At 41.9% G+C, this 24153-nt stretch overlaps 1 protein-coding gene across 3 annotated transcripts in view; it reads left to right on the forward strand.

Moving 5' to 3' along the window:
• The window catches only part of VAMP1 (vesicle associated membrane protein 1), a 79188-nt gene that overhangs the window by 41492 nt on the left and 13543 nt on the right, over positions 1 to 24153 (forward strand). The window contains exons 5-6 of one of the 3 annotated variants that reach the window (XM_046010696.1): positions 16011 to 16065; positions 19381 to 19487. The exons of 1 other annotated variant lie outside the window; for it this stretch is intronic. In XM_046010696.1, coding sequence (XP_045866652.1) covers positions 16011 to 16030 — 20 coding nt within the window. In that variant the 3' untranslated portion in view covers positions 16031 to 16065; positions 19381 to 19487. The remainder of the gene's footprint in view (positions 1 to 16010; positions 16066 to 19380; positions 19488 to 24153) is intronic. One more of the 3 variants, XM_046010693.1, reaches the window with a different exon arrangement.

A 24153-nucleotide genomic window follows, 5' to 3' on the forward strand; every position in this document is an offset into this window, starting at 1 on the left:
TATAGAGATGTTCCAATGACATCCTATGTCATTGTGCTCTCAACCTGGAAATCATACTGAGGATTCTGAACACTGGGTAAGGACCCTGCAGAATCCCAGGAGTGACTCCAAGGCGTGGAGAGAAGTGTGTGCACTATGTATACCGAGGATCAGGATCATCATAATTCATATTACACATCCAGGGTAGAGCCAGGGAGGATTGTAGGGTTCAAGGCCACCTCTAGGAAAAGGGCTGAAGCCAGCAAGAACCACATGCAAACTTTTTAGAAAGAGCAGTGAGGCCCCCTGTGGGACACTAGGCATGGGTAAAAAGACTTTGCCGACCAGTTGTATAACCAGGAATTTAATGGCTTAGTGCCTGGGGGCTCTTGAGTCCTACACTCAGATTTGAGTGGAGGCAGGATGCTTGTTGTCCTGTCTGTCTGGGCTTTGGGTGCCACCTTGTGGTAGAGTAATGATCCTGGGCTTCGGAGAATCCCATGCCCTCACAGGAACCCGATCTTCTGGCTCCAAGGCTATTACTGCTAAAACATAAGGGCAGAGGTGCCAGTCACCTGACCTCTCCCCAAAGCTTTTCTGTGTCTGGGGAGCAGGCTGGGTTTCAGCGAGTCCTAGGGATTTGGGGAAGCCCCCAAGTGAAGTCAACTGATATGAGGGGAGGGACTTAGTCCCAAAGTCTGTATCTGTTGAGGATTCTGTCTTTAATATAACTCCAAAGAATGTGCCAGAACATTATCTGATCTTAAAAGCCCCTGTACTTTCCAGTTTATTTTAGCCCAGGCTGTAGACCAGTGGCTCTTACTTAGCTCTTTTCAGGTCAAGGGGCTCCCCTGAGGTTCCAAAGAAAGATGTGGATTTTCCTCTAGAAAATGCACAAGCATACGTTATTGTGCGTAGAATTTCAGGGAGTTAGTGAACTCTTCAGGGATCCAGGGATGCCTATAGTTTGTAAAAGCCCCTACCCTAGATTCCTGCTTCTGTTAGTGTTTCAGAATCTTGATGCCCTCAAATAGGTTAGCTGTCCTTCTGAGGAGATTGGCAGTGTCCACATAAAGACGAGACATCTGGAGATGGAGAAAGGACACGGTAAAACTTCTTCTTGTGAGAGAAGTAGCATCACTAGCTTCAAGATGTATAAGGAACTGCCCTGTGTTGAGAAACAGATGTTCCTTTTGTGAAAGTGTCTGAGAAAGACAAATAATAAAAATAGGTGACTCACACGGTAAGGTGGAAAGCAAGTCATTCTTTGGAAGGGTTTCCTAAAGCAAGTCTTAGACTCTATTTCAGACAGTTTGAAATGTCTCTGAAGGACTTCCAGAGGCAAGGCAAAATATTTAAGAGATTCAAAAACTCACACTGGCCTGCTTCTAGAATAAAACTTAACATATTGATCCATGATCCTTTAAGGCACATCTTTAAAGGGATTTTCTTTTGATTTGGTGCTATTCATTTGCTCAACAGATATTTACTTAATGCATATTGGGAAAGAGAAATTTGGAGTTGGCAGAAACTTCAGGCATCTGTTATTTGGATTCCTTTATTCTCGGACAAGCAACATGAGGACCAGAGGGGTAAAATGTCACTCACTCATTTATTCATCGTTCAAGCTTAGCAGTCACTTCCTATGTGTCAGGAACTGGACCTTGTAGGAGGAATAAAAGAGGAAAAACACTGAGAATCTAGTGGGATAGAGAGGTATTTAGTAATTCATTAAAGTTAATTGTTTTAATGAAGGCTCTTCAAAAAGCAGAGGCAGCTTAGCAAACAAACCAGTTATATCTGCTTTAGTAAGATGACTTTACAGAGGAAGGAGCACTTGGGCTTGCAACTTGACGGATGAATGGAAGTTTGCTAGGCGGGCTAGCTGTGTTTGTTCCACGCTTCAGAAATGCTATCCAGGTCAGTCAATCCAGTATGGCACCGGGCCAAGGGATGTGTGGGGCGTGAAATCCAGCCTGCACTCTGCTGGGAGGAAGAGGTACCTTTTCCTATTTTGCATAAAGGCACTGTGTTGGTCTCCAGCCCTGAGATATGGGCAAAGGCAGAGACTTATAGAAGAATAAGGTATGTTCTGAGAACATACAGCCCTGAGGAGTGTTAGCTCAGAGTTGCTAGCACAAAAGTAGAGTGGGAGGTGATGAGTCCCGACAGCCGAGTGAGGTTCCGGTGAGGAACGGCTTTGTCTGTCACCAGAGCTAGTGGTGGTCATGTTGGGAATGGGACCTGGGTGCCTTCCTTCCCGACCATGACCTTTCTGCGGCACCAAATTGCATCTGAGGAAACACTGAGCTCTGTCCCGGGTGCTGGGGCGCACACAGTGAGGAACATGCACAGTCCTGGGCGGCAGGGTCTGCAGTCAGGGCAGAACACAAGACCTACGGATGGGGCCAAGAACAGCGAACTATGATAGGGAGCAAACAGGAGGAGAAGGAGCACAGGGCACAAATTCAGCCCCCAGAAGCACTTTGCCTCAGGCCAGGGGTCAGGCCACAAGAGCAGGATTCAAGGTCAGGGCTGCCTGACTTCAAAGCCTTAACAATGCCCACGCTCTAACTCAACAACTCCCATTCTAGGAACCAGTCTGAAGGAAGTAAAACAAAGGTGTATTCAGAGCTATAAGGACAGTCTGTGAACCAATTTCTGTAACATTAAAACATTAAAAAAATGAAAATATTATAAAACATTACAAACAGGGCGCCTGGGTGGCTCAGTGGGTTAAGCCTCTGCCTTGGGCTCAGGTCATGATCTCAGGGTCCTGGGATCGAGCCCCGCATGGGGCTCTCTGCTCAGCGGGGAGCCTGCTTCCTCCTCTCTCTCTGCCTGCCTCTCTGCCCACTTGTGATCTCTCTCTCTGTCAAATAAATAAATAAAAATCTTTAAAAAATTTTTTTAAAAAAGACATTTTATTTTTTTAAAGGATTTTATTTATTTATTTTAGAGAGGGTTACAGAGGGAGAGTGGGTGGGGGGAGGGGCAGATGGCGAAGAGACTCTCAAACAGACTCCACACTGAGCACAGAGCTAGGTGCAGGACTTGATCCCAGGACCCCGAGATCATGACCTGAGCCAAAATCAAGAGTCAGACTCAACCGACTGTGCCACCCAGGTGCCCCTAAAACGGTGTTTTAAAAGTATATTTATTGATCAATAAGGGAAAGGTTCAGTACATTACTGAATGAAATGAGTCGATTAAACTATATACTGCATAATATACTGTTTTTATAAAGATATTGAAGAACATATACGTGGTAGGGCACAATAGTGATTAACTAAAAGGGATGTGATGATGGGTGACTTTTATTTTCTATATTTTTTGCCCACCTGCATCTTCCAATTTTTCCTATAATGAACAGGTTTTATTTATGCAACAACAACAAATAAAGTTATAGCAGAGTATTGTACAAAGAGTTTCTATCTCCTCCCTGATAAGCTGGGGGCATCTGTTAGGATTAAATAAGATAAAGCATTTAAACATTCAGCATGGGGCTTGACATATAGTTAAGCATCATTAAATGTTAGCTACCAATGCTATTGTAATAATAACTACAGCATTAATTACCACGGTTACTCTACTTACTAGTCCTATTGCAACAACACTACTAGGCTATCACTATCACCATTGTTACTGCCTCTGGTTCAGGGCCAGGACTAGAAAGGACAGTCTGGAGCTGTGATTCTGCTTTTCAGGATACACTCCAGTCAGAGGCTTTGTTTTGGATGGGAGACAGAGTTAGAGATTAGAAAATAAAGCAGAGACTCAGTTCTCAGGCCAGCTCCTGACCTTGGAGATGTCAGGTTCAGTGCCAGGGTGCTGGGTTGGAGCTGCAGGTGCCAGGGGAGGGCCTGGACGTGGGAGGGGGGCTGCAGAGGCTGAGGACTCCTCAGAGACTCTCACTAAGCCTGTGATTGCCATGAAGGCCCAGTCACGCTTGCTTTGGTCCATGTTCCATCTGAACCCAGACCCACTGAGAATCCTGCTCCCCCTTTCTTGAGTCCACCCCAGTGGAGATCTTGCCCACCAAAGCAGATTCCCCTTGCCCTTTGTACCACCTCCCTCCAAGTTCTTTCGCAGCTAGGAGTTCTCTTTCCAAAGCCAGACCTTATCTAATCTTTCTTTTTTTTCTTAAGGTTTTATTTATTTATTGGAGATAGAGTGAGAGTGAGCATGAGTGGGGGTAGCAGGGGAAGCAGAGGGAGAGGGAGAAGCAGACTCCCCACTGAGCAGGGAACCTATTGCAGGACTCGATCCCAGGACTCTGGGATCACGACCTGAGAGGGAGGTAGACACCTCACCAACTGAGCCACCCAGGTGCCCCAAACCTTATCCAATCTTCTCACCACTTCCCAAGTCTGCAACAGTTGGTGGTGGTTTCTGGAATACCTTCCTCTTCAAAAATTGCCTCCACTATGAGGTATTGGACAACCCCCCTAGCATCTTAGCCTATGCCAGCTAAATCCAACCACTTCTGGCTGTTTAATTGATTTAACAGTAGGATCCCTAACTCTTAATGCCCCAACGATAGATGATTGTACAGTCTTCATCTCTGATAGCATTTTCTGAGAAGACATGCAGCGGGGCAGGGTGCAGAGGCACCTGAAAAGAGCTTGATTTTTTTGCTTTAAAGAAGCTGGCATTTGCTGCGAAGTGTAATTTATGTGCAATACAACACATGATATTAGGTGTTTGATGAATCTTGACAATTGCATCTGCATGTGTTACACCATTCTAATTGAGTTATGGAATATTTCCATCACTCTGGGAGGTTCCTGTGTCCCTGTTTCCAACGGGTGTCTCCCCCACCCCACCAAATACAATGGTTGTTCTAATTTTTATCATCACAGATTAGTTCTACCTGTTCTAGAATGTAATGTAGATGGAATCATTGTTTTTGTCTAGCTTCTTTTGCCCAACATAATGTTTCTGAGACTCATCTGTGTTGCTGCCTGTATCCGTAGTTTCCTTTTACTGTTGAGTGTATTCCATCATGTGAATATATGACAATTTGCTTATCCACTCACTTCTTGGTGAAAATGTGGGTTGTTTCCAGTTTTTGGCTAATAGTGTCAAAGCTGCTGTGAATATTCTAATACAAGTGTTTTGGATATATGGTATTTTTCTTTTTCTTTTTCTTTTTAAGATTTATTTATTTATTTATTTGACAGACAGAGATCACAAGTAGGTGGAGAGATAGGCAGAGAGGAGGAAGCAGGCTCCCTGCTGAGCAGAGAGCCCGATGTAGGGCTCGATCCCAAGACCCTGGGATCATGACCTGAGCTGAAGGCAGAGGCTTTAACCCAATGAGCCACCCAGGCGCCCAGATATATGGTATTTTTCTTAAACAAATATTTAGGAGTGGAATTTCTTGGTCATAGGTAGATATATAGTTAGCTTTCTAAGAAAATCCCAAAGAGGGGTGCCTGGGTGGCTCAGTGGTTAAGCGCATGCCTTTAGCTTAGGTCATGATCTTGGGATCGAGCCCTACATCGGGCTCCTGGCTCAGCAGAGAGCCCGCTTCTCCCTCTCCCATTTCCCCTGCTTGCGTTCCCTCTCTCTCTGTCAAGTAAATAAATAAAATCTTAACAAAAAAAAAAAGAAACTCCAGGGGTGCCTGGGTGGCTCAGTGGATTAAGCTGCTGCCTTCGGCTCAGGTCATGATCTCAGGGTCCTGGGATCGAGCCCCGCATCGGGCTCTCTGCTCCGCAGGGAGCCTGCTTCCTCCTCTCTCTCTGCCTGCCTCTCTGTCTACTTGTGATCTCTCTCTCTCTGTCAAATAAATAAATAAAATCTTTAAAAAAAAAAAAAAGAAACTCCAAAGAGTTTTCCAAAGTAGTTTCTATATTTCAGACTTGCACTAGCAATTCAGGAGCCTTCCAGTTCTTCCTATGTGCTATGATCTGTGGTTGTCAGCTTTTGAAATTTTAGCCAAGCTCTTTCATTCGCTTTGCGTTTTATTAATGCAGCAGTGACACAAATTCTCCTTTTTAAAGAAGGAGAAATGTTATGGCTTTAAGTTATGATTTATTTTGATTGTGGAATAAATATGTGGATGAGAAAACCCACAGAAAACATTAAAAAAAACCTCCACAATGCTACACACTGGTGAGTGTATAATGGTATCTCATAATACCTTTGGATTATTTAGAAGTGTTTCACTCAATTTTCAATTATTGGGGGGATTTTTTGAGATTACTTCTAATTTAATTCTGTTGAGTCAGAGAACATAATCTTTTATTTTTATTTCTTTTAAAGATTTATTTATTTACTTTAGAAAGAGAGAGAATGAGAGAGAGAGAATGGGGGCTGGGCAGGAAGTGCGGAGGAAGAGGGAGAGAGAGAATCTCAAGCAGACTCCCTGCTTGATCCCACAACCCATGAGATCATGACCTGATCTGAAATCACGAGTTATACTCTTAACTGACTGAGCCACCCAGGTGCCTTGAAACACAATCTTTTAAATTTAGTCCTTTCAAATGGGTGAGATTTGCTTAAAGACCAGCCTATGATATATTTTAGTGAAGGTTCTGTGTGCACTTGAAAAGAATGCATATTTTGCTGTTGTTGGGTAGAGTGTGCTATGAATTTATGTTAGGTTAGATTTGTTGCTACTGTTCAAATATTCTACATCTTTCCTAATTTTCTCTTTTTTTCTTTCTTTCTTTCTTTTTTTTTTTTTTTTTTTTTTTGGTCTATGTGGTCTATCAGTTACTGAGAGAGGAATTTCTATTATTTTTTATTTTTTAAGGATTTTATTTATTTATTTATTTGACAGAGAGAAAGAGTGCAGGAACAGAGGGAGGAGCAAAGGGAGAAGCAGGCTCCCCACTGAGCAGGGAGCCTGATGTGGGGCTGGATCCCAGGACCCTGGGATCATTACCTGAGCTGAAGGCAGACGCTTAACTGACTGAGCCACCCAGGTGCCCCAAGAGAGGAATTTTTAAATCTTCAACTATGATTGTCTATTTCTTCCTGTAATATTTTTGTTTCATTTATTTTGGTTCTGTTTTAAGATTATTATACATTTAGTCTTATTAATTCTTAATTGCTCATAATTAATTCTTTTTAGAGAATTGGCTTTATCATTATAAAATGAGCTTTAAAAAAATCTCTGTAATACTTATATTGAAACTAGCTGGAGCATCTGGGTGTTTCAGTCAGTTAAGCGTCTGCCATCAGCTTAGGTCATAATACCAGGGTCCTGGTATCAAATCCCATATCATGCTTCCTGCTCAATGGGGAGTCTGATTCTCCTCTCCTTTTGCTTGCTGCACCCCCTGCTTGTGTGCCCTCTCTTTCTCTGTCAAATAAATACATAAAAATGTAAAAAAAAAAAAACAAAAAAAAACAAACCCAAAAAACTAGCCCTCTTACATTTATTGTGTGCATGGTATATATATACTTTCCATCCTTTATTGTTAACCCATCTGCATCTATTTTGAGTGTGTCTCTTATAAAAAGCATACAATTGGGCCTTGGTTTTTAAGAATCCAGTCTGATAATCTTTTACATAGAGTGTTTAATCCATTTACATTTAATGCACTTGTCAATATGGTTGGGTTTAAGTTCACCATCTTATTTGATTTTTGTATGTACCCTCTGAAGTACTGCCCTTAGACAGAAGAAAGACTGTCCAGGGTCCCACACCTCAGGAGCCCTTGTGCTTTGGAGTAGCTTTCTCGAGAATTGTAAGTCTCCCTCCAGTGCCTTGGACCAGTGAGCCTGGCAGGGTGCCTCGGGACCAGACCTGGTCCTGTATGGATAGATCCCTGCCACCAGAATGGTGCTGATACACTGGTTCGGGGTGACTCTCAAGTTGGACACCTCAGAGCCCTGGGATATTAACATGGCCATTGCCAACCCTTGGGTTTGAGTCATATGTGTGGGCCTGTGGGTAGGCTCTCCTCTGTTCATGTTACTACCATGGTGTTGCCTCTAGTCTGTAATGCTCAAAAGGGGAGAGGATGAGCAGACATCCTACCCTATGTCACCCCCGCACACTCCAAAGGCAGTCACCCCAACCCCTTTGCAGGTTCTGAACTCTGAGTCTTCCCTTGGCTGCAGTTGATGTAGAAATGTGTGCTTTTGGCTCAGTCTTTTTTTTTTTTTTTTAACCAGTTTTGAGATATAATTCAGTTATATCTGAATTATACAGTCATACAGTTCACCTATTTGAAGTGTGCAAGTCGATGGTGTTTAGAGTATTCACAGAATTATGCAGCCATCCCTACAATTTTAGAGCACTTTCATCATCCCCAAAAGAAACCATGTGGCCATTAGCAGTCACTCCCTATTTCCCTCATTAAGGCAGCCCTAGGTCACCATTAATCTACTTTCTGTTTTCATGGATTTGCTTATTGTGCACATTTCCTATAAGTGGAATCATATGATATGTGCTCCTTTATGATTGGCTTCTTTCATTTAATGTAATGCTTCTGAGGTTTATCTATGTTGTACCATATATTAGTACTTCATTCCTTTCCATCGCCAAATAATATCCCATTACTATACCATGTAAATTTTTAAAAAAAAAGATTCATTTATTTATTTATTTCAGAGAGAGAGAGAGAGCAGAAATGGGAGGGGCAGAAGGAGAGAGAGAATCCCCAGTAGACTCCACACTGAGCATGGATCTCACATGGGGGTCAGTCTCACGACCATGAGATCGGGACCTGAGCCCAAAGCAAGAGATGGACACTTAACTGACTGAGCCACCCAGTGGCCCTCTTGTCATTCCTGAAGAATATGCACCCATCACCACAGTCAGTTTTAGAACATTTTCATTATTACCCCAAAAAGAATGTCCACACTCCTGAGCCATCACCACTCATTTTCCCTCAAACCCTCCTGGCCCTAAACAATAGCCAATCTACTTCCTATTTCTATGGATTTGCTTATTCCCAACATTTCATATAGATGAAATCTTATAATATATAGTCCTCTGTGATTGATTTATTTGACTTAGCATCATGTTTTCTTGCTTTACCCATGTTGTACTTCCTTTCTGTCACTGAGTAATACTTCCTTGCATGGATATACCACATTTTATTTATTTATTTTTTTAATACCACATTTTATTTACTTAGTTCTCAGTTGATGGACATTTACATTGTTTCATCTTTTGAGTTGTTATGGGTAATGGTGCCATCAACATTTGTGTACAATTGTACAGCTGTTTTGTGTGTGGATGTGTCTTTATTTCTTTCAGGTGTATACCTAGGAGCAGGATTGTTGGGTCATGTGGTAATTTTTTTTTAAAGATTTTATTTATTTGACAGACAGAGATTACAAGTAGGCAATAGACGCAGACAGAGAGAGAGGAGGAAGCAGGCTCTCCGTGGAGCAGAGAGCTTGATGTGGGGCTTGATCCCAGGACCCTGGAATCATGACCTGAGCTGAAAGCAGAGGCTTTAACCCACTGAGCCACCCAGCTGCCGCAATCATGTGGTAATTTTATGTTTAACCTTTTTAAGAGCCACTAGACTGTTTTCCAAAGTGACTGCAACATTTTACATTGTCACTAGCAGTGTATGAAGTTTATAGTTTTTTGACATTGTTACCAACACTAGTTATTATCTGTCTTTTTAAAATTGTAATCATCTTAGTCAATGGTATCTCATTGTGGTTTTTACATGCATTTCTCTAAGCTCTAATGATGTTGAACATCTTTCCATGGCTTGTTAGCCATTTATACATCTTCTTTGGAGAAATATCTATTCAAGCCCTTTACCCGTTTAAAAAAAATTTTTTTTTAAAAGATTTTATTTATTTATTAGTCAGAGAGAGAGAGAGTGAGCACAGGCAGACGGAGCAGCAGGCAGAGTCAGAGCGCAAAGCAGGCTCCCCGCCGAGCAAGGAGCCCGATGTGGGACGCGATCCCAGGACGCTGGGATCATGACCTGAGCCAAAGGCAGCCGCTTAACCAACTGAGCCACCCAGGCGTCCCCCCAAAAAAAAAATTTTTAAAGTAATCTCTACATCCAACATGGGGCTCAAACTCCCAACCCTGAGAGTCACATGTTCCACCAATTGAGCCAGTCAGGCACCCCAGTTCTTTACCCATTTTTGAATTGGGTTGTTCGTCCTTTTTAAAAATTGTGTCATAGGAATTCTTTATATATTTTAGATACAAATCCCTCATCAGATATATGATTTTCAAATATATTCGCCCGTTCTGTGGGTTGTCTTTTCACTTTCTTGATGGTATCCTTTGAAGTACAAAAAATTTTAATTTTGATGAAGTCCAATTTATGCTTTTTTCTTTTGTTGCTTGTGCTTTTATTGTCATATTAAAAAAAAAAACCAAAACCATTGCCTAATTGGGGTAAAACAGATTATACCCATATTCCTTCTAAGAGTTTTATAGCTTTATCTCTTGCATTTAGGTATTAGGTATTTTATCCACTTTGAGTTACACTTTTTAAAAGATTTTATTTATTTATTTGAGAGGGAGACTGAGCCAGGGGAGTGGCAGAGGGAGAGGAAGAGAATCCTCAAGCAGACTCCCCACTGAGTGCAGAGCCTGATGCAGGGATCAATCCCAGGACCCTGAGATCATGACCAGAGCCAAAATGAAGAGTCAGATGGTTAACCGGCTAAACCACCCAGGCGCCCCAGTGCTGGGTTAATCTTAAACATGCCTGATGAGGAATGGACATTCTTGTGATTGACTCCTTGGAGTATTGCTCCATAGTTTAGGAGTCAGTTAAGGATTTGAAGGAGTTCACTGATTTGGGGGTTCTCCTCTTGTTCCTTCTTTTCTGAGAGTACCCTTCAGTTTCCAGCTGAGCTGACAAGACCAAACTTGGACTCATTAGCAAGAGTGCCAGTTTCTTCTTTGGCTCTATCCATCCCTCCCCCATGTACATCATGAAAACCTGTAAAAGCCAGGTAATATGGCTCTCAATCAGTATGTTTTTCTTTTTTCTTTTTTCCTTTTTTTTTAAGCACTAAATCTCTTCCAGTTTCTACCCTTTAGGTAATTCTCCAGTGTATTCAAATAATTGCTTTTTAATATTTTATTGAGAGTTTATAAATATATACAGTAGTCCCCCCCTTATCTAAGAACACAGATGGTACTGAACCTATATATACTATGTGTTTTCTTATATGTACAGACCTATGATAAAGTTGAATTCACAAATTAAGCACAGAGGTTAATAACAACTGATAATAAAACAACAGAACAATGATAACAACATGCTATAAGTTATGTGATGTGGTCTCCCACATACACACACACAACACATCTTCTTGTACTCTTCTCACGCTTCTTGCGATACCGTGAGATGACAAAATGCCTCTGTGATGAGAGAACACAAAATCAATGAGATAGGCGCTGTGATATGGTGTTAGGCCACCTTCTGAGGCTGCGTGAGAGGCAGGATCATCTATTTCCAGCCTGTGGTTGGCCAGTGGTAACTGAAACCACAGCAAATGAGACCACGGATAAGAGGGGACTACTATATTCAATACAAGCTATGCTGCCCTTATCAGAACAGTCTGATCTATATATAACCTCATTGTCAGACATCAGCTGGTCTGCCTACAAGAATGTGGAAGGATCAGCTGTTTTCGGGACTGGAAAGTCCAAAATTCTGGCCGAGCCTCAAACTTCAAGGGAAATGAACTCACTGGCTCCTCTGTCTAACACTCAGATTCATTACCACGGATTCAACATGAAGCGCTAGGCTAGCAGGAAGAATGTCTGAGACATGGTTCCTGTCTTCAGGTTTACATCTAGTGAAAAAACAAACATGGGTGTGGTGTTTCACTGTTTACAGAGCACACGTTCTGTCACGTTTGATTGTTACTGCAACTCCCATGTCCCAACTTTACAGAGATGGAAACTCTTTGACCACAACCTCCTGTTCTTGCTCAACCACGCCCACTGCACCTGGTCTTCCCTCCGGCCACCAGTCCCCAGCCTCTCCACTTGATTTTCAGTCATTAGCTCCTTCCATTTTTCACTTCCCTGTCCCTCTTAGATCTGACAGCCCACCACTACTTTCATCATTCTCTTGTTGCTATTATAAAATCCTTTGTGTCCCTGACCTTTAATCACACCTTTGTGGAAGCAGCCTGATCCCGGATGAACAATTTCCTTCTCTGTGCATACAATTGAGTATCTGAGTACACTGGGTGGTCTCACAGGTCTGCATGGCTTCAAGTTTACGGTCACCAGGAGAGGCTTCAACACTACCTAGTGATCCTGCCCCATCCCTCTGGCGAATATGTTCTTTCCCTCTGTGCGATGACTGCTCACACTTCCTCCATTCAAACTTCCAAGTCCTATCTCATCCTCTTGCTCTCAACAGCTGACTTGGCATCCATCTTTACTAAAGAACCAAACACCACCAAATTTACAAATACACCTGCATTTGCGCATGTCCTCACTCCCTGTCCTCTTTTATAGTGGACAAAGGTCCCTCCTCCTATCAATTCCTCTACATGCACCCTGAACCCCACCTTGCAGCCTTCTCAGTAATCTCATATTGATGATTCTCTGCCTTTTGAGGTTTCAATCTCTTCTCTACTGGCTCCTTCCCCAAAACTTTTAAATGTGCTCGAGCTTCTCTTCATCTTAAGAAAATAAAACAAAAACAAAACCCCAAAACCCTTACACTCAATATTGTTCAATAGTAGTTCTTCTCAACCTCATCTGTAGATTCGACACAATCCTGACCAAAATCCCACCACGTTGTTTTGTGTATATTGACAAACCAATCTAAAGTTAAAAAAGATCCAAGGTGTGCCTGGCTGGCTCAGTCGGAAGAGCTTGAGGTTCTTGATCTCAGGGTTGTGAGTTTGAGCCTTACATTGAGTGTAGAAATTACTTTAAAAAAAAAAAAAGAGGGGGCTCCTGCATGGCTCAGTTGGTTAAGCATCTGCCTTCAGCTCGGGTCATGATCCTGGAATCCTGGGATCAAGCCCCACATCGGGCTCTCTGCTTAGCTGGGAGTCTGCTTCTCTCTTTTCCTCTCCTTCTGTGATCTCTCTCGCTTTCACTCTCTCATATAAATAAATAAAATCTTAAAAAAGAGAGAGAGACTCAAAGTAGCTAATTCGTTATTGAAGGAGAAGGATAAAAGTCAGAAGAAGACTGGCACTACCTGCTTCAAGTCTTACTATAAAGCTTCAGTAATTAGGATAGTATAGGATGGTGGGGCACCTGGGTGGCTCAGTGGATTAAAGCCTCTCCTTTCGGCTCAGGTCATGATCTCAGGGTCCTGGATCGAGCGCCACATCGGGTTCTCTGCTCAGCAGGGAGCCTACTTCCTCCTCTCTCTCTGCCTGCCTCTCTGCCTACTTGTTATCTCTGTCAAAGAAATAAAATCTTTAAAAAAAATAGTATACAATGGGCAAAATGAATAAACGAATAGATAAATGGAACCTAATAGAAAGCCTAGAAATAGATACAGAGAAATATAATCAACTGATTTTTGGCAAGGGAATGGAGAAAAGATAGTTTTTTCAACAAATGCTGCTAGAACAACTGGACATACAAAAAAAGAGACTAGAATAGGGATGCCTGGGTGGCTCAGTTGGCTGCGCATCTGTCTTTGGTTTAGGTTGTGATCCCAAGGTCCTGGGATCAAGTCCTGCATCAGGCTACTTGCTCAGTATGGAGCCTCCTTCTCTCCCTGCCTCTGCTTGATGCTCCCGTTGCTTGTGCTCTCTCTCTCACTGACAAATAAACAAAAATATTACAAAGAAAGAGAGAGACTAGAATAGACCTTATACGTTTCACAAAAATTAACTCAAAATGGGTAATAGACCTAAATGTAAAATGCAAAACTATAAAAGTACTAGAAGATAGGATGGGAAAAAATCTAGGAGACCTTGAACTTGGCAATGACTTTTTAAATACAACAGCGAGGGGCGCCTGGGTGGCTCAGTGGGTTAAAGCCTCTGCCTTCGGCTCAGGTCATGATCTCAGGGTCCTGGGATCGAGCCCCACATCGGGCTGTCTGCTCAGCAGGAAGCCTGCTTCCTCCTCTCTCTCTGCCTGTCTCTCTGTCTACTTGTGATCTCTGTCTGTCAAATAAATAAATAAATAAAAATCTTTTAAAAAAAATAAATAAATACAACAGCGAAAGTAGTGTTTGTGAAAGAAAAAAAAATTGACAAATGAGATTCCCATTAAATTGAAAAATTTCTGCTCTGTGAAAGACACTGTTAAAAGAATGAGGACAAGCCACAGACTGAAAAAAATATTGGCAAGACACAAATCTAATAAAGAACACATGTTTAAAACATACAAAGAACTGTTTAAGCTCAACAATATGAAAATAGGCAATTTTTTAATTTTTTAATTTTTAAAGATTTTTATTATTTAATTGACAGACAGAGATCACAAGTAGACAGAGGCAGGCAGAGAGAGAGAGAGAGAGGAGGAAGCAGTCTCCCTGCTGAGCAGAGAGCCCCATGTGGGCCTCGATCCCAGGACCCTGAGATCATGACCTGAGCCAAAGGCAGAGGCTTTAACCCACTGAGCCACCCAGGCGCCCCGAAAATAGGCAATTTAATTGAAAAAATGGGGCCCCCAGTGGGCAAAAAGATCTGGACACCTCCCAAAGATGTACAGCTTGCAAATAAGCATATGAAAAAGAAAAGATGCTAAACCTCCTGTGTTATTAAAGAATTGCAAATGAAAGCAACAAGATAATACTGCACACCTATTAGAATGGCTAAAATCCCAAACACCAATCTCCTGTGAGTACACAGAACAGCAGAAACTCTCCTTCATTTCTGGTGGGAATACAAAATGGCAGAACCAACTTGAAAGACAGTTTAGCAATTTCTTGCAAAGCTATCTTATCACATGATCTGGCAATTTTGTACTTCAGTATTTGCCCAAATGAGTTGAAAACTTCTGTCTACACAAAAACCTGCCCACATATGTTTCAGTAGCTTTATTCATAATTGCCAAAACTTAGAAGTAACCAAGATATTCTTATATGGTTGAATGGTTAAAAAATAGTGGTACATCTAGATAATGAAATATTATTCTGCAAAAAAAGAAATGAGCCATTGAGCCACAAAAAGCAAAAACAGAAACAAAAACCAGGGAATAACCTGAATGCATATTGCTAAGAGAAAGAAGCCAGTTTGAGAAGGCTACATATTGTGTGATTCCAACTATGATATTCTAGAAAAAGCAAAACTACAGAGACAGTAAAAAGAATCAGAGGTTGCCAGGGGCTTGTGGAGCGGGAGGGATGAAGAGGTGAATCATAGGGGATTTTTAGGGTAGTGAAACTACTTGGTACCATACCATACTATAATAATGGATACATGACATTATACCTTCGTCAGGTCCACAGGACAGAGTGAACTCTAATGTTAACTATGAACTTTAGTTAGTAACAATGTATCAGTTTGGTTCATAAGCTGTAACAAGTGTACCACACTAATGCAAGATGTTAGTAGTAGAGGAAGCGGTGTGTGTGGGGGGGAGAAAGAGTATAGGGACACTGTATTTTCTGTGCAATTTTTCTGGAAACAGAGGCTTTAAAAAATAAAGTTACTTAATTAAATTAGGTTAAATTAAACAAAACAAAACAAACACTACCCTCCTTCAATTCCATATCCCCTTGTAGCTATTGTCATTTCTCTCTTCCAATGATGGCCATGCTTTTGAAAGTGTTTGTCTAGGGCGCCTGGGTGGCTCAGTGGGTTAAGCTGCTGCCTTCGGCTCAGGTCATGATCTTGGGGTCCTGGGATCGAGTCCCACATCGGACTCTCTGCTCGGCGGGGAGCCTGCTTCCCTCTCTCTCTCTCTCTCTCTGCCTGCCTCTCTGCCTACTTGTGATCTCTCTCTCTCGCTGTCAAACAAATAAAATAAATAAAATCTTTTAAGAAATGGTTAGAAACTTAAAAAAAAAAGAAAGTGTTTGTCTAAGTACTACAGAAAATGATAATTTACATTGATCGAATGCTTATTATGAACTGAAATGTAGAGTGTTGTATTCACCTCTCACAGCAGTCCTATTGTGTTGCTATTATTTTTATAGATTTGGACCCTGAGGTGTGAAATGTTTGAGCCACTTGAGCAACTTCACATTGTTAGTAAGTGTTGCAACCAGTGTTTGAGGACAGGCTGTTGGATCTTATGGGTAAAGCTCTTAAATCACTCTACTCATGCACTCCATTTTCTCTCCAGGGGCTCGGCATGGGACAACTCCACAGACCACATTATTCTGTAGTCTGTGTAAATGGTGCCTCCTGGGGCATCCTTTGAAAGGAGCTGTCCAGGGTTGTGCCATGTGGCAGCCCTGCTTACCTCCCACCCACCCTTCATCTCACTTCATCCCCATCTCTTCATTGGATCTATTCTCACTAAGGTCCATGATTACATTTTAATAAATCCAACAGACACTTTTCCATCTTCTTACTTAACCCCTGAGCAGCATTTGACATGGTTGAATGCTCCTTTCTTCTTGAAACATTTTTCCTCCCCAAACATCATGTTTCCTTGGTTTCTTCCTCCTTCTTTGGGTGTTCTGATTCAATTTCCTTTGCCAGCTCTTCCTCCTCTCCCTGGCCATTGAATGTGGAAGTTCTGCAGGGTCTTGTCTTGGCCCTCTTCTCTTGTTACCCTCATACACCTTGTGGATGATCTATTCTTACTCTTTTCTTTAAGTTTTTATTTAAATTCCAGTTAGTTAACATACTATATATATATATATATATATATATATATATAATAAACATAATATTAGTTTCAGGTGTACAAATAGTGATACAACACTTCATACAACATTTGGTGCGCATCACTCCAGCTGCCCTCCTTAATCCCTGTCACCTGCTTAACTCATCCCTCTACCCACCTCCCCACTGATAACTAGCTGTTTGTTCTCTATAGTTAAGAGTCTGTGGCTGAACATCTCCTTAAAATATTTTTTTTTTTTGGTGTTGGTTTTCTTCATTAGTGAGTTGCCCATTCCTATCCTTTGTTTTTCTGTCAGATTGTTTGTCTTTATCTTACTGATTTTTTCCTTTTAAACATTCTGGATGGTAATTCTTTGTCAGTCACATGAATTGTAAGTATCGTTAAAGTCCTGTGTTTATATTGTCTTTCAGTGGACAAAATCTTACATTTTAATGTAATCAAATTTGTTAACAAATAGATAACAATGAAAAGAAATCCCCCCCAAACACAGAAAACAAACAAAAGAAATCAGCAAACAAGATGGCATATTTTAATCTAACTCTATCAATAATCACGTTAGATATGAATAGTCTAAACATACTACTTAAAAGATAGAGTTTAGGAAGCAAGACCCAACTATATTCTGTGTACCAGAAATTCACTTTAAATATAGAGTATTCAATAGGTTAAAAATAAAAGAGTAGAGAAAGATGTACCATAAAAACACGAATCAAAAGAAACATGGCATTTTTTTAAAAGACTTTATTTATTTATTTGACAGAAAGAGAGATCACAAGTAGGCAGAGAGGCAGGCAGAGGGAGAGGGAGAAGCAGGCTCCCCACTGAGCGGAGAGCCCGATGCGGGGCTCGATCCCAGGACCCTGGGATCATGACCCGAGCCGAAGGCAGAGGCTTTAACCCACTGAGTCACCCAGGCGCCCCAAAACATGGAATGTTTATATTAATTTCACAAAAAGTAGACTTCAGAACAAGAACAGATCAGGGATAAAGAGGGACACAATATGCTGATTAGAGGGTCATTTCTTCAAGAAGACATAGTAATCTCAGGAGCCTGGGTGGCTCAGTGGGTTAAAGCCTCTGCCTTCGGCTCAGGTCATGGTCCCGGGATCCTGGGATCGAGTCCCACATTGCGCTCTCTGTTCAGCGGGGAGTCTGCTTCCTCCTCTCTCTCTGCCTGCCTCTCTGCCTACTTGTAATCTCTGTCAAATAAATAAATAAAATCTTAAAAAAAAAAAAGAAGAAGACATAGTAATCTTAAACGTATATGCACCTAACAGTAGAGGTGCAAAATATATGAAGCAAAACTAAAAGATCTAAGGGAGAAATAAAAAGATTTACCATGGTAATTTCTTGAGTGATAAAAATGTCTTTTGTTATTTATTTATATAGAAATTCAGGTTTTATTTTTACTTATTCTTACACTGGTGGGAGCTGATGTCAGGAACTTACAGGTGAACAATAAATTTTGTTAGCTGAATGAAAAGAAACACAATGTGGCATTATCATTAGGCAAGACTTGCTTTTTCACATTTCACGCATGAATGCGATATTACCCTTTCTCGAACAAAATGCCCAGATTGCTAAAGAAACCATCTTTGGAGGAAGTGTTTGATAAGCACATTCTATTTAAATAAATCCTCCAGGAGGAAATGGGAGAATTCATTGCCTCTTCTTAGAAGAAGGCTATGTTTGTAGTTATCTGTCAAATTCATCTGTGCAGTTCACCAACATCTCCTTACTGGGAACATCAGTATTTCCACACCACGGTTCTCAAAATGACTTCTGATTTTATCTTAATTTTTAAAAAAAGATTTTGGTTATTTATTTGTCAGAGAGAGAGAGAGAGCACAAGCAGGGGGAGTGTCGGGCAGAGGGAGAGGCAGACACCTGGCTGGGCAGGGAGCCCAATGTGGGACTTGATTCTGGGACCCTGGGATCATGACCTGAGCCAAAGACAGACACTTAACCAACTAAACTACCCAGACATCCCACCAAAATGACTTTAAAATCCCAAAATTCTGTGGGACACCTTGGTTGCTCAGTGGATTAAGCCTCTGTCTTTGGCTCAGGTCATGATCTCAAGGTCCTGGGATGGAGCCCCACATTGGGCTCCCTGCTCTGCAGGGAACCGGCTTCTCCCCCTCTCTCTGCCTACTTGTGATCTCTCTATCAAATAAATAAATAAAATCTTTTAAAAAATGAAAAAATAAAATCCCCAAATTCTGTGTCTCCTTTGGCTTCTCTCTTGATTCCACCTAGGCTTTATTCCACCTAGGCTTTATTAACAGTTCACTTTCATCACCTCCATCTTCATAATCTTCTTTAGAGCATCCACCGGTCCCTCAGTAGGATGTATTTCCTACTGATGAGTGCTGTGGGAGGGCTTTTCTTTCTGCATTCTTTTTTCAACTTGAGTCAGGTAGTCCCACTGTATGTTTTCTGCTTTCTTTCTCCATAAGAACTGTATCTGTCTTGAATTTTTTTGAACTGCCTTCCACGGAGGTGGGTTTCAAGAGATTGTTCATGACCATGGAGTGACTCTTCCCATTCAGATTCTTTACCAAAAGATCAGATGAGGTCTCTGTGAAATGCACATGTGGGTTCTCTGTGGGGACTTGATGAACTCAACTTAAGGTGAGGTAGATCTTCACAAATTTATCTGCCGATCCCATCCGCAATCACTGATTTTCACTGTACATTCTGTTGTCAAGGGAGCAACCACGGCGGCTGAATTTTCATTGTCAAGAGGTTCTGCTGCTCTCTGCGATTTCAGCGGCATCTTGGTCTTGATTTCTGTCTCCATCTTGGACTTTCAAAGGTAAGGGCATCGTGTATTCTTTTTCTAGTGGCCTTTTCCAGCAGCACCTTCACCTCCTCTGGGTCTTGCTGTAGCTCTTCCAAAGCTGCAGCCATGGTCAGCTGGGCCGGCAAGGCAAGGCCCGGAGCTTCAGCCTCACGGGGGAGAGAACAGGAAACAACGCAGGGAAGCTGCTTGCTCAGAGGCAGAGCCCGAGCCCGCCGCGGCAGGAGTACCAGCCCAGCGCCTGCTGCCTGTGTGCACAGCCGACCCTGAGCCAGCTGTGACTGGCTTCCGCACCTGGCGCCTCTCAAGTGCGTTTTGTTTTCACGTGGTGACTCTTGGTGGGCTCCTGGATAGCTTCAGGGTCAGAACTGGTCATCAGGAAGGTTAAGCCATAATTAGAAGTTTGGAACTTCTAGCTTTATCCACCCACCCTCCAGGAAGGGGAGGAGGCTAGAGACTGAATTAATAATAGTTCTGTTTAGGATAAGGCTGCCATAAAAAATCCCTAAACTAAGGGGTTCAGAGAGCTTGCAGGTTGGTGAACGCATTCATGAGCTGGGACCATGGGGCAGAAGCTTGTGCTCTGGACTCTTCCAGACCTTGCCCTACGTCCTTCTTTGGTTGCTTGTTTGTATCCTTTATAGTATATATTCTTTGTAGTAAACCTGTCACTAGTTGGTAAAGGAGTTCCCTGAATTCTGTTAAACCGTTCCTGCAAATTATTGTAGTTGAAGACGGGGGTCTTGGGAACCCATGATTTGTAGGCAACTTGGACAGAAGTGTAGGTAACCTACAAGCTCTGGGTCATTAGTGTCAAAACTGAGCTAAATTGGAGGACACTAAGTTGGTATCTGCAGAGAACTGGAGAATCTGCTGTGGAAAACGCACACATTTGTTGTCACAAGCGTTGTGAGTAGAAACAGATTCTGTAAGTTGGCGTCAGAGGAGTCGGATTTGCTCAAACAGCCATGGCTCACAGAAGAATTGGCTTGGGAAGAGAAAGTAAGGGAAGGGGAGGAAATAAGGGTTCTTTGACCCCTGCATGGCCAACTAGTCAGTCCCTCATGGTCTGAAACAGCAGCTGCGCCAAGATCAGCCACAGAGAGAATTGAGAAATGGGGGTAGACCTGATTCTCAAGGAGTTGGCTCATGAGATACATAAAGAAAGGTAAAATAATGAGAAGCGTGCTAAATATACACTCCCTTGGTTGTTATCTGTAACAGCCAAAGTGAAAGTAGAAGAAACTGGTGGGTTGGACTTGGATGCTGGACCAGTAGCGCCAGCCGCTACCTTCAAAGTCTGAGCTGCAGCCCAGAGCCTCAGAGCTGCCTGTAAAGAGGAAAATTAGGCTCTAAGTCCCCGGTTTCCCATGAAAGTTGTCAAGATGGGGTGAGGACAAAATGAAGGAGCTATTGAAACCAGGTATTATAGTGTGAAGGAGTTGTCCTATTTTGTAGAGTGGTGTCATCAGCCCCCTGAAGAACTTCTGCTGAAGTGGGTTGTGAGTGTAGTTGATCCTGGGGCCGCGTCTTTGGTTTCAAATGCTGCAGAACGGAAGTGCGTGTTTGGGTCCATACAGGACCTGCGGCTCACTGTGGAACCATCACAAATGGATGATACATGACCCAGGGATGCACAGGAGATTTATTCAGGAGGGAACAGCCAGCATGGTGGACTGGATAGAAAACACTGGAAAGTGTGTTTATCCTGAGATGATGAACCACCCAGCTTCCCCTATAAATGCTGAGTGGAACACCGCTGATGAAGCAGAGGGTGAGACTCCTACACAAGCCAGGTGGGACTGGCTTTGTGGCTTGCTGATGACCAGGATAGCCACCTGCTGAGTAAGCCCATTACCCTTGACACACGACCAGATGCTCCTTGACGCAGGAACCCAGTGCACCGGGAATCCAAAATGGTGGAGTCTTAACAGGGCCTGAGATTAGGTGAGGAGGCTATGCAGAGGCAGCCGCTGATGGGATTAAAAGAAAGTTGGGATGAGAATTAATGGTGGTTCTGAGATGAAATGGCCAGTATCCTGCTGGAAAATCTGCTGTTTTGAGACTGTCAGATGGAAAGACTGGTAGAAGAGGATCATCTCTCCATGGGCTCAGCTGCATGCTGTTCTCTAGCGGTGATGCAAGAGTTGAACACTGGTTAAAAGTCCCCATGTTTGGTTTTTTACAGATTCACGGGCAGTAGCCAGTGGCCTGGCCATGGGGTCATGGCAGATGGTCAAGGGAAAACGGGACTATTAAGGGGATGCCTGGATAGGGTGTGGCCATGCAGAAATCACTCTGAGAATTTAAGGGGCACACGAAAGCAGGGCAGGTCAATGCCCACCAGAAGAACTCCCTTCCAGATTTAGAAGTGATTGGCAACATGAAGTCGACATTTTGTGGCACTCCCTTGAGGTGAGTGGACACGGGCTGCTGCAGCTGTAAGTAGGGGCTGAATCTAGACATCTTCCTCTTGCACTGTCTGCGGCACAAAATGCCACAAGAGAGAGACTGTAGATGGCTCTGGGAAAGGTGCTGGGGGGAGGGGGAAAGGAAGGCCATGCACACAGCTTGTTTGTGGATTATGTTGGACCAATGCTGGTAAGCCCCAGGGAACTGTACATAGGTTCTAATAGGAATAGACCCTTATGCTGGACTGGGATTTGCATACTTGATAGTAGACCCAAATGCTAAAAGTACTGTGATATAGTGATGTTGGTAAAATTCAACTACTTCACGCAAATGATCAAATGTATTGGGGGATTAAATTAAAGCCTCCTCAGGATATAATGCCTATGGAAAATGATTGGTCTGACGAAGACCTGGATCTAGCAGACCATTAGCTGATTTCTATGCTAAATAGTAATGTATAAACTTACTATAAGGTACAAATAGCAGTAAATTAAGGGGGAAAGTGAGTAATCAAATTAGTGCAAGAATATAAAATGTATGTAATGGCTCTCCAGAACATGCTAGTTGTTTCTTTTCTTCTATCCTTATTCCACAGTGGCTTGTGCTAATGTTAGGTACATTGTGTTGGTACTAGTGCTGTGTCTGTTCTGTAAATGCTACACCAAATGAAAATGCTCTGACAGGTATGATCATTTTGCTCTAAGGAATCTGTGACCAGAACATCTTTTCAATATACTGGATGTCCTGGCCAATGTAATAAGGCAAGAAAATAAAAGTTTTACAGATTAGAAAGGAAGACATAAAACTGTTTTTGTTTGAAAATGACATAATTATCTGTGTAAAAATCCCAAAGGATCTACAAAAATGTTCCTAGAACTAATATGTAAGTTTAGCAAGTTTGTCGGATACAAGGCCAATATACAAAAGTCAAACATATTTCCATATATCAGCAGTAGACAGTTAGAATTTGAAATTTAAAAATATGATTTATAATTGTCCCCCACCTCCCACCCCCCACTTAAGTATTTAAGTATACATATAACAAAGTATGGCCGGGATCTGTACACTAAAAACTATGAAACAGTAATAAAAAAATCAACAATGATGTAAATAAATGGAGAGATATATTGTGTTCATGGGTTGGAAAATTCAATATTGCATGGAAGTCAGTTCTCCCCAGTTCGATTTAAAGAGTCAGTGTACCCTCAATCAAAATCACAGCAGGCCTTTTTTATATTTTTCTGATAGAAATTGGCAAGTGGATTCTAAAATTTATACGGAAAAGAAAAGGAACTGAAAGGAACTAAAAAAGGAACACTTGTTGGAGAAACTACCCTATTGAATTTAGAGACTTATTAGGAAACTACAGTCATCAAGATAGTGTGGTATTAGCAAAAGGGTAGACCCATAGCTCTGCAGTGCCAATAGAGAGCCCAGAAATAAACCCACACAAGTATTATCAACTGGGTTTTGAAAAGATGCAAAGAAAATTTGATGTAGAAAGAACAGTCTTTTCAACCACAAAAAAACAAACTTCAACATGTACCTCATATTTACACAAAGAGTAACGGCTCATAAGCTTAAACTGAAAGAATAAAGTGACAAAATATTTAGAAGAAAACATAGGAGAGGGGTACCTGGGTGGCCAGCTGGTTGGGCACCTGGGGATCAAACCCCGTGTTGTGCTCCCTGCTCCGAGGGGAGTCTGCTTCTCCCTCTCCCTGTACACACACACACACTCTCTCTCTCAAATAAATAAATAAACAAACAAACAAATAAATAAAATCTTAAAAAAAAAACACAGGAGAAAATCTGCATTAACGTTGGGTTTGGGTTTGGTGATCAGATTTCAGATACTACATCCAAAATGCAATCCATGAGCACCTGGATGGCTCAATCGGTGCAGTATGCCACTTTCGATCTTGGGGTTGTGGGTTTGAGCCCCAAATTGGGTATAGAGATTATTTAAAAGAAAACGCAATCCATAAAAGAAAAAATTGGTAATGTAGATCATATCAAAATTTAAAAACTGCTTTGTGACAGATATGTTAAGAGAATAAATAGGTAAACCACAGGCTAAGAGAAAACGTTTGCAGATTGCATGTCTGATAATGGACTTGTATCTGGAATGCATAAAGAATTCTTGAAACTGAATAAAAAAAACCAAATGAACCAATTTAAAAATAGGCAAAAGATTTAAAGAGACACTTTGGCAAATGAGGTATATGGATGGCAAATAAGCATGTGAAAAGATGGTCAACATTAGTCA

Source organism: Meles meles, chromosome 7, assembly GCF_922984935.1.
Source record: "Meles meles chromosome 7, mMelMel3.1 paternal haplotype, whole genome shotgun sequence".
Classification (NCBI taxonomy): Eukaryota; Metazoa; Chordata; class Mammalia; order Carnivora; family Mustelidae; genus Meles; species Meles meles.